At 46.9% G+C, this 16,996-nt stretch overlaps 1 protein-coding gene across 1 annotated transcript in view; it reads left to right on the top strand.

The window, feature by feature from the left end:
- DOCK5 (dedicator of cytokinesis 5) overlaps positions 1-16,996 on the top strand; it is a 923,455-nt gene that overhangs the window by 306,390 nt on the left and 600,069 nt on the right. The window contains exons 9-10 of the mRNA XM_085632878.1: positions 3,161-3,242; positions 11,668-11,797. Coding sequence (XP_085489004.1) covers positions 3,161-3,242; positions 11,668-11,797 — 212 coding nt within the window. The remainder of the gene's footprint in view (positions 1-3,160; positions 3,243-11,667; positions 11,798-16,996) is intronic.

Here is a 16,996-nt window from a genome sequence, read left to right as displayed (position 1 = left end):
CTGAAAAGGTCACGGGGATGGGGATCGAAGGTTCTATAAATGGTTTCTATCTTGTTGTGTAAGTGGTCGGCGAGTGCGTTGCAGAGTTCCTGTGAAGCGGGGTTGAGTTTTCTGTGGCTGACGGGCAGGTGAAAGCTCTGATGATGGTGACTATTTCCTTGGTTTGGTTGGCTCTGGTCTCGATCCGGTGGGTCAAGGCCTCCTTTTTTGCAGCTTTGACCTGGTGGTGGTAGTCGTTGAGGGCTGATTTGTAGGTGGCTTGATCGGTGTGGTTCATACTGGTGCATCATCTTCTTTTCCAGTTGTTTCAACCTCCGCTTCAATATGCTGAGTTCTGGTCTGTAGCAGCTGGCTCGTTTGGGTGTGTGCATTTTGGCTGGTTTGGTGGGAGCGACTCGGTGGGTGGCGTTGGTGAGGGTGAGGTGTAAGAAGGAGTGGTGACCAGGTGAGTTCCCAGGAGTGGCTGTATCTTCTTCTGTTGCTGAACGTGAAAATGGGGTCCAGCGTGTGTCCTGCTTTGTGTGTGGGGTGGGTGACCACCTACTTCACACTGATGTTCAGTCTTTCCAGGAGGTCAGTGAAGTTGATGTTTGTGGAAGTTGAGGTCTCCCAAGAAGATGTGTATGGATTCGACAGCGAGCGGGGTGATAAATTCAGCTATGGCGTCACTGAGGCCGGTTCAAAGTCCTGGCGGTCTGTATGCGAGGGTGCCATTGATGGTGGTTTTGCTGTCGGCGCGGTGCTGGAAGTTCATGTGTTCCATGATCGGTGTGGTGTTGTCATCTGTAATGGTGCCGGTAATTGATTCCTTGTGTAAGATGGCGACGCCAGCTCCATGTCTGTTAGTTCAGTCATGGTGTTTCATCTTGTAGCCAGTGGGAGTAGCTGTGGCGATGTCTGTGTCCAATGTGGGGGTGAGCCAGGTCTACATAATGAAGGTCACGTCGGGGGCAAGGGTGGAGATGGTGTCCCAGACTTCTGTGGCATGTTTGCAGAGTAATTTGGTGTTTGTCGGGTGGCAGCTATGTTGTGGCGGGTGGCGGACTGTCGGCATCCTGGGCTGGCGTGGCACTGGTTGCTGTGGTGTATCTGCTAAAGCAGGGGGTTGTCAATGCCCCTGTAACAGAGAAATATTTTGCAGTTGCAATCCTTGTGATTTTGTGACTCACAGAGTTTGCAATCTTAAAAAGGCTTTGTACATCTGGTCTCAAGTATCTAAGATGGTTTTTGTGACTCTTGGCTGAGCACTGGATTGTCTCACTGGTATTCTGAATACTGTGACAGATCCTTGGGTCTCTGAAGAGGGTTTTGGGGATGATAGCTGAGTGTCCTGGATGAATTCTGGGGCATATAAAGTAGTTCTAGGCCTCTTGCTGTAGGAAAATAATTACGCAGAATTATGTGACAGCTGTCGAATTTCACCCTGCATTTTATTTCTCCAATAAAGGTTCCCTTTTTCTTTTTTTTTCCAGTTTTTTTTTTAACTTTTACATATCTGGCTGTGTTTAATTAAAGGGAACAAAGGGTACCAGCTCCAGAGCTCCCATAGTAGCTTCCTAGGTAGCTGTTGGAAGAAGTAGGAGCCTAAAAGTGTTACTCCTTCCGACCTGAGGAAATACACCCTTTAGGAGGCAACTATCTGGTTGTTAGGGGCAATTTGTACATTGGGAGTACACCAATTTTTATTGTTTCCTACAAGGTAGTAGCCATACAATTAAAATGCCCCCCACATTGAACCAAAGCTCTTATTGCACCAACCAAGTGAAGTAAGCCATCACATCCCTCCCCAGAAGAACTTGCTTGTCTCTTCCATCCTAGCTCTATATATTTATCTTTGCATCCTTCCTCCCACCCACCGATATCCACCATTTCACCTTTACATTGTGTCATCTAGTCAGTCTTTAATCCAACATTCAGTCTGTCACCATTCTCTCCATCCGTCCGCCAATCCATATCCAAACCTATCCCTCTATCTTCGGACCCATCCATCAAACATATCCATCCTTTTACTCAGTCATCCATCCTTTAAATTATCCATCACCCTTTCATCCATGTATGCATCCCTCTATCCTTTCAGTCATACATCCATCCCTTTGCTCATGCATCCACCCTTTCTCTCATCCATCCATCCTTTCACTTCATACATACATCCTCTCACTCACTCATCCATCCATCTTTCAATTATCCATCCATCCTTTCACTTATCCATCTACCCGTCATCCCATTCATCCATTTACCCTTTCATCCATCCTTTCACACATCCATCCATCCTTTCACTCAGCCATCCACCCTTCTGCCCATCCATCCATTTACCCTTTCATTCATCCATCCACCCTTTCAATAATCCATCCATTCACCCATCAATACTTTCCCCCTTTCATCCAGTGATCCATCTACCCTCCCTTTCACTCATCCATCCATTCTTTTGCTCATCCATCCATTCTTTCAGTCGTCCATCCATCCGTCCATTCTTTCATTGATCGTCCACCCTTTTACTCAGTCATCCATCCACTCATTGATCCATCCATTTACTCTTTCATTCATTGATCCATCCTTTCACTTGCTCATCCATCCTCTCATCATCCATCCATCCATCCATCCTTTCACCCATCCATCCACCCTTCCATCCACCCTTCCTTCCTCCCTTTCACTCATCCATTCTTAAATTCATCCTTTCGCTCATTCATCCGTATATCTACCATTTCAACCCGACCATAATCCAGTCTTTAACTCCATCCATTATTGTACTGTGTTAGACAGCTGCTTGGCATCTAGGCGCTTTTTAGGAAGAGATGGAACCCCGGTTATGATTCATCGGGCAGAGGTTCTCCAGTGGGGGATTTCATTCCCAAGCAGGTGTGATTTGTTGCTTTGTGGAGAGTGGGAAGCTGCGCTACAATCATAGGGGTGTTCCATGAAAGTGGTGGGTCTTGTATCTTTTCAACCTTATCAATGCGAATACCGATTGTGTAGTGGTTTGTGCAGGTGCGGGTGTTCTCAGGTCTGACGCATTTAAATCGTCTTTGCCAGTTTGGCAAAGAGAGTCATGGGGTGTACTGTACACATTGCTTAGCATATAGTTATGCCTACATACATAATTATACAGATTATCTACAAATATGCCAGCTGTATTTTTCATAACTCTTTTCTTGTATTTCAGCGAAAACTACCTGGTTCGCTGGGGCAGCACGGGAATGCCGAAAGAGATCGAAAAACTCAATAACCTTCAGGCAGTTTTCACGGTAAATAAATGTTTGGAACATTTTGTAGATTCTTGCTCGCTTACTGGCACGAGAACGCTACGTGACCTTTGCTCCCTTTAGTGGGGGAGCTTTACTTTACCTTTATCCTTGGCACAAAGTCGTAGGTTTGTGGGCAGGAGCAGGCAGGAGGGTTGGCATGCTGTTGTTGAATTCTCCTCACATTCCACACTCGCGGGCCGTTTTTGCAAGGCGCCTTTCTGCTGCTGAGAAATCTCAGTTGGGGGAGTGCCGATTTCAGCAATCTGTGTGTTATGGCAGGTCAGGAGTTCAAGTACTTCCGGTCGATAAAGTAAGTGCCGCTGAAATTGTCTGTTGTTAAGCAAAAGATACAAAGCGGCTTATGGTGCGCGCTATGTGAATTGTCATTTAGGATGAATATTATTTCTTCTTTTTTTTCTCTGGCGCTTTGAATTTTAGGAATCAGTAGAGCTATGCTAATATAGATATATAGGGGCTTCCAATGGCGGTAGAGGTTGTCAAAGTCCTTGAACCCGAGTTTCTGATGTTTCGTTCCAGGGCTTTAAGTGGGCCGGGTCGTGCCGGTGCTCAGCACCGGCAGTGTTTAAAAACAGCTGCCGAGATGGGTCCCTATCGGGCTCTCCATTTTTACCCTCGGGGTGAAAAAAACAAACGTTACTTTACAACCCGTCACTGCCTTTGATGTAACTTGAAAGAGACACGTTTTTTAGTTTTATATAGCACAAACTTGGAGCGTTTTACACGAGCACCAGTTACATTACACAAGAGCATATTCATTTTCTGAACCACAGAACCTCAGGCTGGAACCTGTTTTCTCAGCTCGAGGGTCGGCTGCTCTGGTAGCGTTTTCAATATTCGATACAACGAAGTGATAGTTGTTGCTTATTTATCTTATTCTTCTTACAACTATTGACAAAGACAATAGTCCTGGCTTGTTTTAGGTGTAATGTTACTTGTGTTATATATCTGGATGAATGGACAGAAGCAGCAAAATACCAGTGAGGTGACACTCTATGCTAAATACAGATTTTTAGCTTAAGTGTTTTAAGCCACGCCCTTAACTAGAGCGGCCACGGCCCTATGAGAGACCCCCCCCCCCACACAGTTTTATCATCCCACTTAAAGCCCTGGTTACTTCTAACCACAAATTTCTCATGTTAGAATATTCCCAGGCTTCCGACTGAATCTAGAGATTTTTCCTAATAACGCTCCTGTGAACAGCAAGACCTGCAGCTCCTCCTAGGCTCCACACAGGGCCGGACTGGGAACAGCAACCAGTCCTGGCAGAATGCTGCTTGACCGGCCCTGGGGGTGGGGGGGCGGAGGGTCGAGCATAAGGCACCACTTCTGCTTTTGTTAGAAAAGGCTGATATTGCAGCACTACAGCAAAACCGCCCCCCACTGACAAAACCAGACCCCACCCCTCTGGCCCAGGGGAGATATGCCCGGTGCCCACTACTGCCAGTCCGGCCCTGGCTCCACACCATCCCGAAAGTGATGGGGAAGAACAGTATATGACGCCACCCCTGTGCACTGACATCAGCTCCTTTCTTTATGCAGCTTTTGACACGGACTTGGACCTAGCAAACAACAACCCTCCAAACAAAAACAGGATTCAAGCCGAGTTGCGTCTTCAGGAAGCAAATGATCGTCTTGGATCTCCACGAGGTGTGGTTTTAGTCTGGGGTCAGGACATAATTCTAAGTTGTGTGATAAATGTGCCTTCATGCACCTGAAGGTGATTCGTGATTGGGAGATGAAGCTGTACGTCGCCGAGCACAAGAAGAAGTTGTTGCCTTTGCGTAGGTCCGCTCAAGACACTGGCCCGGAGTTGGTCCGGATCATAGGGCCTTTCCAACTACTGCTTTACTTCCCACTTGGGGTCTTCCTGTAAATCTAAGTCAGAACGCAAGCATTTAAAACGCTAAGTGGTACTGGACCCCATCCCGCTACCCTGATATCAAGGAAAAGGTGCAAAGGCGTTAAGATGCAATCCGCCGAAGTCGTTGGTCACTGAGATGATTCTTCAGCTGATCCCATTGTGCTCTGAGTTTCCATGGCTGTTTTGGACTCTGCAGCAACTCGAGGCCTTCAAGGTGGCCATGCTGCATATATTTAGTGTGTTTTCTGTTCCCTCTGGCGCACTGTTGGGCCCCTAGGACTGACTAGTGCCTCCAGTCAGATTACTACTGTTGGGTTCTTCCCCAGCACCGTCTGGCCCTTATAGGTACCAGGGTGACCACTTGTCTGTCATTTTCACAGACTGTCCATGAATTAACCCTAATGTCCATTGTCCATGATGGAGATTTCAATGGATGGCATTTGTCTGTCATTTTTAGCGTTTGTGCCAAAAGACCAATGTTACAGTTTAAGTGCCTCGGCTGAATTGGAAGGTCTTCTGTGCTGTGATTGGAATAGTTTAAATCCACAGTGACTCGTAATGTCAGCAGTTACCGACTCATGCGGTTACAGATCTTGTGCATAAATAATGAAGACTTCCGGCAGTAATAAAACCTGGACCTTCTGAAGATTACGACTTGGCCCACGGAATCGGTTTCCTTTCTCAAAACACTGGTGCTGGTACATTGCGAATACAATCCATACATGCCGGCGCTATTTGAGCAAAAGAATCCAACCTGACGTTGGATTTAATCTATTGCTATCAAGCTCATTGCGTGGAATTCAACACCACTAGTTGGCTGTCCACACCTCTGTCCTGAAGAAGACCCGCTGTGACGTTGGTCTAGCAACGCACCTTCCTGGGTCGATACGTCGACGTCTCATAACAATCTATGCCCTACGCTCTCCTCACCCTAAAGTAGAAAAATGACTCTGTTATGGACCTTTGAGATTATTCTGTATAGGGACAGATGTTAACTGATTCATACATTGTACTTCTCGTTTTATAATCCTTACACTGTACATATGGTATTCACTTTTTCTCTTTGTCACTTATTGATCACTTATTCACCATTAAGTCACGCATTTGTCTTTTCAATGAAAAATATGTTTATGTGACAGCCTTGCATATACAAAAAAAGATAAAAAGAATAAGATACCAATCGTATAAATCAAATAATAATTCTCTTGGTGTGTTTCTTGATACATATTCATTATGGATCTCTAAGTAATTGGTTTCCCGACAGAACCCTCTGCCTTGCTAGCGCACCTGGAAACCGCTAGGTTCACGACCCGAAATGGAGATAATGCTTTCTGAAGAAATCAAGGTAGAGATGAGAGTGAATATGTGGTGACGTTAACTTCACTAAATGGAAGCTGGAAAGCAAAGTCTATTTTTTGGTAACACCAATATCCAGATTTGGAGGAGGGCACCATTCGAAGTGGTGGGGGAGTATTTGGTTGTAGTTATGGGAAGAGTAGAGAAGAGGTAAAAAAATAAAATAAGTATTTATTATTGCTTTTTGCAGACATCTCTGTTTTGAAAAGCTTTGCTACACTTTGACAATGGACAAAGTTTTGTCTATATGGGACATCAACTGGTTAGAAGACTATCCCCTCCCACCCGCACAGTCAGTATTGTTATCTGATATTGCATGGGACCCTCCAATTTCTCCCCGGTGTGGCACTTTATTGCTCACTCTGAGTGTCTTATGCACCTGAACAGTACATTGCAGGTTATACGTTGCATAGAGAACCCTGAGCTGTTGCACTTTGACGAGGCAAAAGTTCAGCAAGCTGGTAAGGTAATCCGATCCGGCGTGCATTCACAGAGACTGGTTTTCAGACGGAGACCTCGGAACCCCGCGACACAAGCACATGACCCAGCTCCGACGGGACTTCCACTGGCTGCCTATCGAGAAGAGAGTAACCTTCAAGCTACTCACCCTCGCCTACAAATCCCTCCACATCGGACCCAAATACCTCAACAAAAGAGTCTCCTTCCACATTCCCAAAAGGAACCTCTGCTCCTCCGACCCCGCCCTGACAGAGACCCCACGCATCCGCGGAACCAGAGCAGGCGGAAGAGCCTTCTCCTACGTCGTAGCAAAGACCTGGAACGGACTCCCAGTCAACATCAGACACTCCCCCCCCCCCCCCCCACTCTGCACACCTTCAGGAAGAGCCTCAAGACCTGGCTCTTCGACTGATCCGGAGATGCACTCTTCCCCCCCCCCCCCCCAAAGTGCCTTGAGATCCTCACGTGTGAGTAGCGAGCTTTATAAACACCTGATTGATTGATTGAGGCCAGACTTCGTGGCATAAGAACAACATACATTCCGACATGATTGAATGAGCAAGACGCTTGATTGCTCAACGTACTGTGTAATTAAGGATTTTCTCGTAGGTGTGGTGTTGGCTGCTCAGATTTAGAGGTTGTAAGTGTGGTTGATATTTCTTCTTGTGCCTGCCCCGATTTCCTCTGAACTTGCTGTAAAGGCACAATAGATAATGCCATTACAAGCCACTCTAAGGCCAACTACCAGTATCAGTTTGGAAGATTTTACTCTTGTGGGCCAGTAGGGGTTTGAAAGCTGCTTTCGACTTCTTTTCAGCACCATTGACTGATGTAGTGAATGTGCTGGTTGGTTAATGGCAGGGAGTTTTTCATGTTGGATTATTGATAATTAATAGGCCATTGAAGTCCTTGAACCGAATATTCATCAGTCTCTGTTACATGCATGCTAAAGTCTTTTCATGGTCTCCCTTTGTGAGACTGTGTTGTATCAGTATTAGGGTGCAGTAGCTGAGGATTGGTGTCTTTACTTATGAAGGACAAAAAGACATTATTTGCCACTTTCTAGCAGTCTTTCATCCATTTGCCTATTTTTGTGCACTGAAGTGTCCCAGTGATTTATGATTATAATATGAATTGGGCTAGCAATCGAGGTTTAAAGCAGTTAGGGATTTACTTTGTGTGTTTAATTTTAATGTTTAGTTTTTTACACTGCTCTAAATATACACACACATGCATGAGAACTTTGAGTGTCCCTAGTAAAGATTCCGTGCCTTGCTGTTTAAAAGCTAATTTTCCCAATTTTGGGAAGAAAGTCTTGATTTTATAAACAGATGGAAGCTAATATTATCTGCTCTGTCTTGAATCTGTCTCAGTCATGTTTCTTGCATTCTGGTTTTACTCCACTGCCTCTGAGAACCCAGAAACAAGAGGTCTAATGATCATTTGGAAGGGGTTTGTTGCCCAGTGCAGAGCTTCCTTAAGTGGATGATGCCCTTGTGTGTTAATGCTGTGTTCAAGATGTTCCATTTCTGTACTTAGCTGTACCAAACAGGATTCTGACCCCTACCATTGACTTCACAGTTTATTGAAATTGCTTCCGTTGATGTCATCTGTTTGAAATGTTGCTTTTGCTGTTGGGTTGAATAGGTTTGTATAGTATTAGCCTTGGTATATATTTAGTACCATGTTTATCTTCCACAATTTGGGGAAAACCTGCATGCAAAACTACAGAATATCGTATGCTACCGGTAGCACCCCTACTTCCGTCTGCAATGGGACTGTTGGACCTAAAGTCCTAGGGTAGCTTGGCTCAGGTGGAAAGGCCTCGTTCCGGAGTAACATGTCGTGCTTGCATCACACTCACCTCAGCACTCCAGCGTATCACCACTAAAAACGACACTACACCAAGGTATTATAAAAGTTAGAAAAGCTTTATCTTTCCTTTTATCAGGTTTCTCTTTTCTTTCAAATGAAACCAATCAGTTTTTATCTACACCACATTAGGGTCAAAACATTTAGTTGTGGTTAAATTGGCATAGCCCTGATGTGAAATCAAGCGCGCCACCTGGTGGTCAAACACAGCACAGCAAATCAATAACGCCTTAAATAGAGTCATTAAACATAGCGCTGCACATAGCAATTTCATAGCGCCTTAAATAGAGTCATTAACATAGCGCTGCGCATAGCAATTTCATAGCGCCTTAAATAGTCATTTACGTAGCACTACACATAGTAATTTCATAGTGCCTTAAATAAAGTCATTAACATAGCACTGCACTTGGTAATTTCATAGCGCCTTAGATAGAGTCATTAACATAGCACCGCACTTGGTAATTTCATAGCGCCTTAAAAGTGGCCCTTCCGCTTAGCGGTGTACTCAGTACCTCATTAGTGCTATCCCCGGCAAGTACCGAAGGCCTTAACGGGACTCTCCCTCTGAGGCGAGGCCCTCGGGCCCCAAACTCCATTGTCCTGGAGCCCTACAGAGGCAGGAGATGCTGGTGAGTTGGGTCCCAGGTCAGAGGGAAATGTTGTGGCTCACTGGACCTCCCCAGGGGAGGGGCGAACTCTGGGCCTCTCTACGGCCTTTCGCCCGCCTTCCCCAGGGGTTACCTTTCTCCTCAGCCTTCTCTCGGCCCTTGCGCTGGTTTTCGCCCCTCACGGGCCTCCTCTCAGTCAGCGCGCCACTCGGCGCGGTCCGGCGAGGTGGTGGGGGCTTTGCAGGACTCCAGACGGCTCCGGAGTTTCCCTCAGACTTCCAGGGCCCGCGCCCGCAGCCGCCAATGCAGCGGGGCGCGGCCCAGTCGGCAAATCACCCGGCGGCGGGGGCGGCGTCTCGCAGTCCACCCCGTCACGTGATGGGGGGAATCCGCTTCACGGCCTTGCGCGGCCCTCACAGGATGGCTCCAGGCCTGGTGAGGCCTTCGCAGGGTTCCAGTGGGCTTCCCTGCCTTCCGACTGCAGCGATGGGGCCCTGGGCTTCTCCACGGGCCCCGATGACTATGGGGGCGATCTTTCCAGCCCTGGGCCGCAGCGGTGAGCTATTCTCTGGGACAGCCCCGACGGGGGTGGCACAAATTAAGGGGTGGCCTGCAGTTCGGGGGTGGCGAAGTGTTCGGCGCCTAGCACCCCCTGTCTCCTCACAGCGACGCCCAGACTCAGGACAGGTTGGTTGGAATGCGGCAGGCCACACGCCAGTGGCGGAACAAGATAGGGGGGACCCAGGCACAGTCAGGAAAATGGTGGACAAGGTCAGAAATGTTCACTCTCTTCCCCAGTTCTCTTCAGGGGTCCTGACTAGGCGGGGAGCACAAAAAGTTGACGTGATCCCAGGGTCAGAGGCTGAAGGCAGGGCTAGGTCACGAGGTAGGGGGTGGTGTCAACCGAGGGGGGAGAAAAAGCAGGCCCTAAGAACAGTCAGTTCCCCCCCTCTGGCGCTCCTACCTCCCCACTCAGGTGCCTTACTCCTGACTACCTCAGTTCACTCAAAATGGCCGTTGCACCTCACCTCTATATATAGCCTGGGCCCTGACTGGCTAGAGTGGCCCAGAAGGTTCTGGAACTCCTCATGCCAGCCTATGGCCCAGGTTCTAAGGTGACAGTTTAGGCCACCATTTTGTGGAGGAGCTCTTTTCCTCCCTCCATTTTAGGGAAGCGCCTTGCGCCACACCATCAATTAGTGATGATGGGGCACCCAGAGCTTCTAAGTCAACACCAAATAAAAACTAGTGGACAGAAAAATTAGAGGGTAAAGGAAGAAAAAATAAGGAGGAGACAGCCGAAGGGCTGGCAGGTCTAACAGGCACCATATAGGAAAAGCTCACAAGTGAAGTTCTGATCCAATTAAGAAGACTCAGAGGATGTTTGCACACACACATTGCTTCAGTTTCTCAGTTATGCTGCTATCAGAACCTTAATAGATTTTTTTGTTTTCTTTTTTTAATTCTGTTTCTATCTTACATCATTTGTTGTTGGGATTGTTTTTCAATGTTTCTTCAACCTGTAACCCAGTTCACACCACACTCGCGGAGACCAGCCTCAATAAATTTGAATTCAGGAGTCTGCTGCTAAAGATTTATTATATCAAAACACATCATGACATAACCAATCACTCATCAGTTTTTTTATTCATTGAGAAATTTTGTAAAAGACCTGTATTCAGGTTGTTTGTGGAACATTTGTGAATAGGTGAATGTCCTGCAAAATGTGTTATTCTAGAGCTATAAGCCCTCTTTTCCTTGGTGTGCCCTTTTCATACATTTATCTTTCTCCAGGGTCAGAGATTAAGATGAGACAGTGCTTCCTTAGGCAACATATAGCATTAACTGTGATCCAGAGTCTTATTTGCGGCATGTAGGGCCAGAAGGCCTGAGTTCTAATCCCTAATTCAAAACCTGATCATATTGTGTGATGATGTTTACCATATTGTGTAGTACTTAATCTACCTTTGTCTCATTTGCTTATCATTCCGAAAACTCCGGTAGGCTGTCCTTGGTATTTAGTATTTACAAATTAAAACCTGCACAATTTTCATGTTTGTTATATTATTATTTATGCCACCAGTCAGGGGGAATGGGAGGTTGACAGAGTGTCATGTGCAACACATTTGGCTGCTGGGAATATCTTAGTTCAAAGTGTTGTAAATGTGTCTGGGTGAATTTAGTATCACCAATTTGAACGGAATACTCAGTTGAAGCCTCTCTCCTTCATTGGTTTTAATCTTTTCAGGACCTCAGCAGCTCTGATTTGATCAGACCCAAGATCAGCCTTGTGTGTCAGATTGTGAGAGTGGGCCACATGGAGTTGAAAGAAGGCAAGAAGCACACATGCGGACTGCGGAGGCCATTTGGTGTGGCAGGTAAGGAGCTGCAGAATCTCTCTGTGAGAAACAATGGATTAAAGTGGAGAAACTCTGTGCCGTCTTGAGTGAAAACCTCACTTCTTTCAGTCATGGTTACTGTTTTTTTTACATTGAATGCTGGATAACCTGTGCATTCTGGTGAAAATAAAATTTCATACCTATGCCATGAAAATTCTAGCCGAAAGAAGCTACATTAAGTTTTTGCAAAGTCAAAGGCTAGACTGTTGTTTCGATAAGGTCCTCATATACAGCTGCCTCTTGATACCACAACAAAAAGGCTCCAGATTACTATACATGACATACAAAATTGCACTGTGACGAGTTAAAGAATGGCTTAATATTATTTGTCTTAGCGCTCTGAATTGTTTTGCCAGATATAGTCAAAGGCTTGTTATCTTTAGAGATCTAAATCACTTCCGTCTGCTTTAGGATATCATTAGCAGTATGGAATCCTGAACTGGATTCTTGGTCGCAATTCTTTACCCAAGACTCTGGGAATTTTGCCATGAACCATAGGAAGGAATAGTCGATCCAGTATTCAGAGATTAGGTTTAGGTCTCCCAATTCTCTTCACCTTCTCCCCCACCCAGTGTTGCATCCCTCTCTTTTTTAAATAAGCTTCACCAGGAACAAACATTGACAAAGCCAATAGTTTTGAATTTGGAACAGCTGAAAGCTTTATTTTTTCTCACACGAAGTCATGAAGGAGTAGGGGGATTACGGTGTGAGAGGAATTTCAGTACAGACAGAGGCTACATCAGATAGGAATAGTTAATATATAAAAAGAGGCTCTATATGCCCTTGATCTGGGGAGGTGGTGGAAGGAAGAAGTGATGGTAAGTGTGTCGTGGCGGTAAGTGTGTCATACCCAGTACTGCAGTTGGGCAAGAAGAGGGGAGGATTCTTGGAGAGACCAGAGTGTGATAGAAGCATAATGAAGGCCCAGGTATAATGGTAACCCTGACATAAGCTGCACCCCAAATAATAAAAAGGATAATGATGGCCCTTGTGTTATAATACCCATCCTTGACATGTTGTGGACATTCTTGTCATAACTGAGGTGCTGGCATTATATTGTTCACACTTTACATATTGTGGACAATCTTGAATGCATTGTGCTATCCCTGGTATAACGGTGCCCATGCTTTAATTTTTCATGTGCATTCTTCACATGAATGTGCCTGCCTGTCGCATAATGTGCCTTTGGTGTACTGGTACCCATTGTTGACATATTCTAGGCGGTGATATGACTGTTGTTGTCCTTGGCATAATATCGACCCTGGCATAACGTTGTCTATTCTTGACATAGTGGGACTTCTTTTGACTAGCTATGGCTTAATGGTGGTAGAAATCCCTGCCATATGTAGCTATAAATGTGCATAATAGGCAGGATCTCTCCATGCATGACAGTAGTACATATGGGTACTTGATATAAATGAGTAGCTGGTGTTTGGCGACCAAGCATGTATTTACTAAATGTTTATTTATTAAAAATGAGTAACTGGTATTCTGATGCACATTAGTGTGTTCTCATATATATTGTAGGCTATTGTTTGGGGTAATTGAGCATATTTATCCAATTTTCTTGACTGACTAAAAATGAATTCAGCTATTCAAACTCAGACATTTAGTACACTTCTGCTGACACCACACTTTTTCCTCCTCCGTAGAAGTGGGGAAATTCTTCTTGGTCCTGATATCGATTTGCTGTCATAAAATGGTGCTTCTTCGGCCGGAGATTCCTTTGCCAGAGCCTACCTTTTTGACGTGTGAGATAGTGGTAGTGAGTGCTTTTGTTCACTTTGTCTTGATTTTTGTTATCTGATTTATTTGAGTTTACCAGAATAAGGTTCTAGCTAGACTTCAACCTTTTCAAAATGCTGAAGTCGACATGATCTGTGGCTTTAAGAAATTTGAATTTATCTCTATTGAATTCTAATCTCTTAAAGAGCGACCCCTCCCTAAAGGAGCCTTGGTTACTGCATCTTGTTTTAGGCATCACAAATTCTTCATCGAAACCTTCCCTATTTTGTAGCATACCTATCTTGACAATCTCTTCTGTATCAAACTGCGTTAAAATGCTTATGTGGGTCCATCTTTTCGGTGAGCTACATGGGATGGAAGGTCTTTCTCGGTGCAGAGATCCATACTGAGGAATGTCCTCCCCATTAAGGAAGCATCCTCTCTGCCTTTGCCAAAAGATGATGTTCTTGGTTTTTAGGTCTCGCCTGCGAACGCAGCGCGAAGCGCTGCTGTCCGCAGCGAGATCTATTGTTGCTGACTTGCCTCGGAAGTGGGACAGGAGATGGGCACGCGCAAGGCTTTTGGCGGATTTGAGCCGGTGTACGCGCACGTGAACATGCACGTGCACACACGCAATGTGCACATCTCCTGTCCCGCTTCCGACCCGTTGGAGGCTCCGTGTGGGCTATTGTTGGTGTAAAGTGTAATTCTGAGCAACAATAGCCCACACGGAGCCCCCCCCAGCCCTTCTTTACTCACCGGGCTGCTCTTCTGGGGGGGGGGGGCTCCTCCTCACGGCTGCAGCACTTCTGTTGCGGGGCTTCCCTGCACTCCTGGGAGCCCCGCGCTGCTGTGGTCATCCTCGGCCGCCGCATTCTTCACCCGGGCCCCCTCCTGGGACCCGGGGCTTCTCTTCAATCCGGCCGCCACCGCGGGGCTCTCCCTTCAACATGGGAGTCCCGCGTTAGCACGGCACGCCGGTTTCTGTTTTTACCGGAGGAGGCCCCGCCCACGTCCCGGGCAAGGGCGCCTGACTTCTGGCTTGTTCCTATTGTCCAAGATAATTTGCCAGTTTGGCAAACTCGAACTTTGGCGATAGGGGCAGACGCTCGAAAAATGAGGTACGCCAGCAAATAGATTGAAGCTCGGCCGAAAAATAGGAGAAAAACGCGACCACTTGAGTGCAACAAAAGCATCACCTGGACGTAAAGTGGGCAGCGTTGGGGCATGCTATCTGTATCATATGCTGGTGAGGCTGCCTCCGCGGCATACCTCATAGCTCCCGTGGGCTATGCGTCTTTCTTCACATGTCCCAGGCTCCGTTCCCCTTCTTCAGCCTCGTCGGTTTCTGTTTTAGTTCAATGTTTGCATAGTGTGCTTGTACTGCCTGTGAGGTTTCCGATTTCTGGTGTGTTTGGAGACTTCCTAACTCTTTTCGCTCCTCTAAGTGCTCAGTACTGTTGTGGTGGTGCCACTTGTAATTTGTGGAGAGTGTGAACTGCATTGAAATGTGCCACAGCTATCGATTTATTTTATTTCATACTACATTGGCTGTTAATAAGTTAAAATACATCAGCTTTGGAAGTGACGCCCTTACTTCTATAAACGGAAAGCTTTAAACGTCCTAATGTTAAAGTAGTGGAGAAGGAGGCTACTCCATAGAATCTGCAGAAATCTAAACATGATAGTGGGAGGTGAGGCGGGAAACCTGCACTGTTTCTTCTGCTCATAGTACCAGCGACAGGCTGCTCAGCGGACTGTTTACCTTTCAGAGCAAGCTACAGCTCACGCGGAGCTGAAGGGAAAGCATTTGCAATGCAATAGGTCTAGCATTTATGCGAGTTTAAGCTTTTGGCATTGTAAGTGACAATGCCTTTTATTTATGTTTTGGTTTTTAAAACATAAATAAAAGGCATTGTTATTTACAATGTCAATAGCTTAAACTATCGTAAATGCGAGACCTATTGCATTGCAAATGCTTGTTTATCTTGCATCTTATTAAGTTGTTGGATGCCCCTAATAAATCGTTACTAGAGTTAGACAGAATAAAGAGACTAAAACACTTTAAATGTTTACGACCGCACTCAATCGTAAAGGCTATAAATTTGTTGCACATTCCGGGTTTTCCTCGGGTTCTAGAGGGGCGGGAATACTAGTCAGGTCCTCTCTGCCATTCGAGGTTGACTCCACTACCGTTGACGATAGGGGACGCTTTGCGGCAGTAGCGGGGCGGTGGGAGGGCAGGACCCTGGTCCTGGTGTCTGTTTATGTCCCCCCTGCATTGCAGCCCTCTACACTAGCGGACTTAGAGAGGACATTGTTGGATCTCCCAGAGGGAATGTTGGTGGTGGGTGGCGACTTCAATGCGGTTGGCTCTGGCCTGCTCGACAGACACCCGCAGAGGAGTTCGGGGGGGGCTCAGAAGTGGCTTCCTGATTTTATAGATACCCTTGGGCTGGTTGATTGTTGGAGACTGTTGCATCCCACACAACGACAATATACTTTCCACTCAGGGGCGCATGGCAGTCTCTCCAGAATTGATTATGTCCTTACCCTAGCTGCACACGCCTCCTTTGTCTCTGAGGCCAGGCACATGGCACGAGGTATTTCCGACCATTCCCCGGTGTGGATCTGTATGGATGTTGGCAGAGGAGTGGGTGGTAGGGTGGCCCCAATTAACCCGTGGTATTTCAGGGACCCTGCGACTCGTAGTGCTGTACTGAAGGCGGTCGACCGTTACTTTCAAGAAAACCTCGGTTCGGTCACGTCGGCGGTGTCCTTGTGGGAAGCGTTCAAAACAGTGATTAGGGGTGAGGCCCTCTCCTTGATAACAGCGGCCAAGCGTCGGAGAGACGCGGAGGTCGCCCAGCTTGAGGCGGAGATCGCGGATCTAGAGTTGGCTCTGGAAGGGGAGGTCACGGCGGAGGCGCTGCACAAGTTGAGCCTTAAACAATCGGAGTACAGGGCCCTCGTGACGGATGCGGCCAAAGCCCTGAGTAGGGAACAGCGGGGCCGTCTGTACGACGTCGGGGACAAGGCCGGGAAATTGATCGTGTGGCTGGATAAAAAGGAGCGGGTCAATCGTGTTGTGCCGGACCTTGTGACGGAGGATGGCGTCATGGTCACGGAGCCGGACGGCATAGTCCAGTGCTTTGCGGATTACTTCCACACGGTCTATACCTCCGTGTCTGACAGGCCAGTGGAGGATTCATGTGAGCTCCTGCGCGATCTTGCCCTGCCTTGCCTCTCCGACATAGACAGAGACGATCTTGATGGCGACATCACAGTCGACGAGATTGCGGGGGCTATCCGCTCTTTGCGTCCGGGCAAGGCCTCGGGTCCGAATGGCCTGCCAATTGAGCTTTACAAACTCCGACCGGACAAGATCGCTCCGCATTTGCGGGCTATGTTTGTGGAGGCGCGGGAGATGGGCTGCCTCCCACTTGACCAGCG

This window comes from Triturus cristatus, chromosome 11 (assembly GCF_964204655.1).
Source record: "Triturus cristatus chromosome 11, aTriCri1.1, whole genome shotgun sequence".
NCBI lineage: Eukaryota > Metazoa > Chordata > Amphibia > Caudata > Salamandridae > Triturus > Triturus cristatus.
This window is presented reverse-complemented; position numbering and strand designations above follow the sequence as displayed.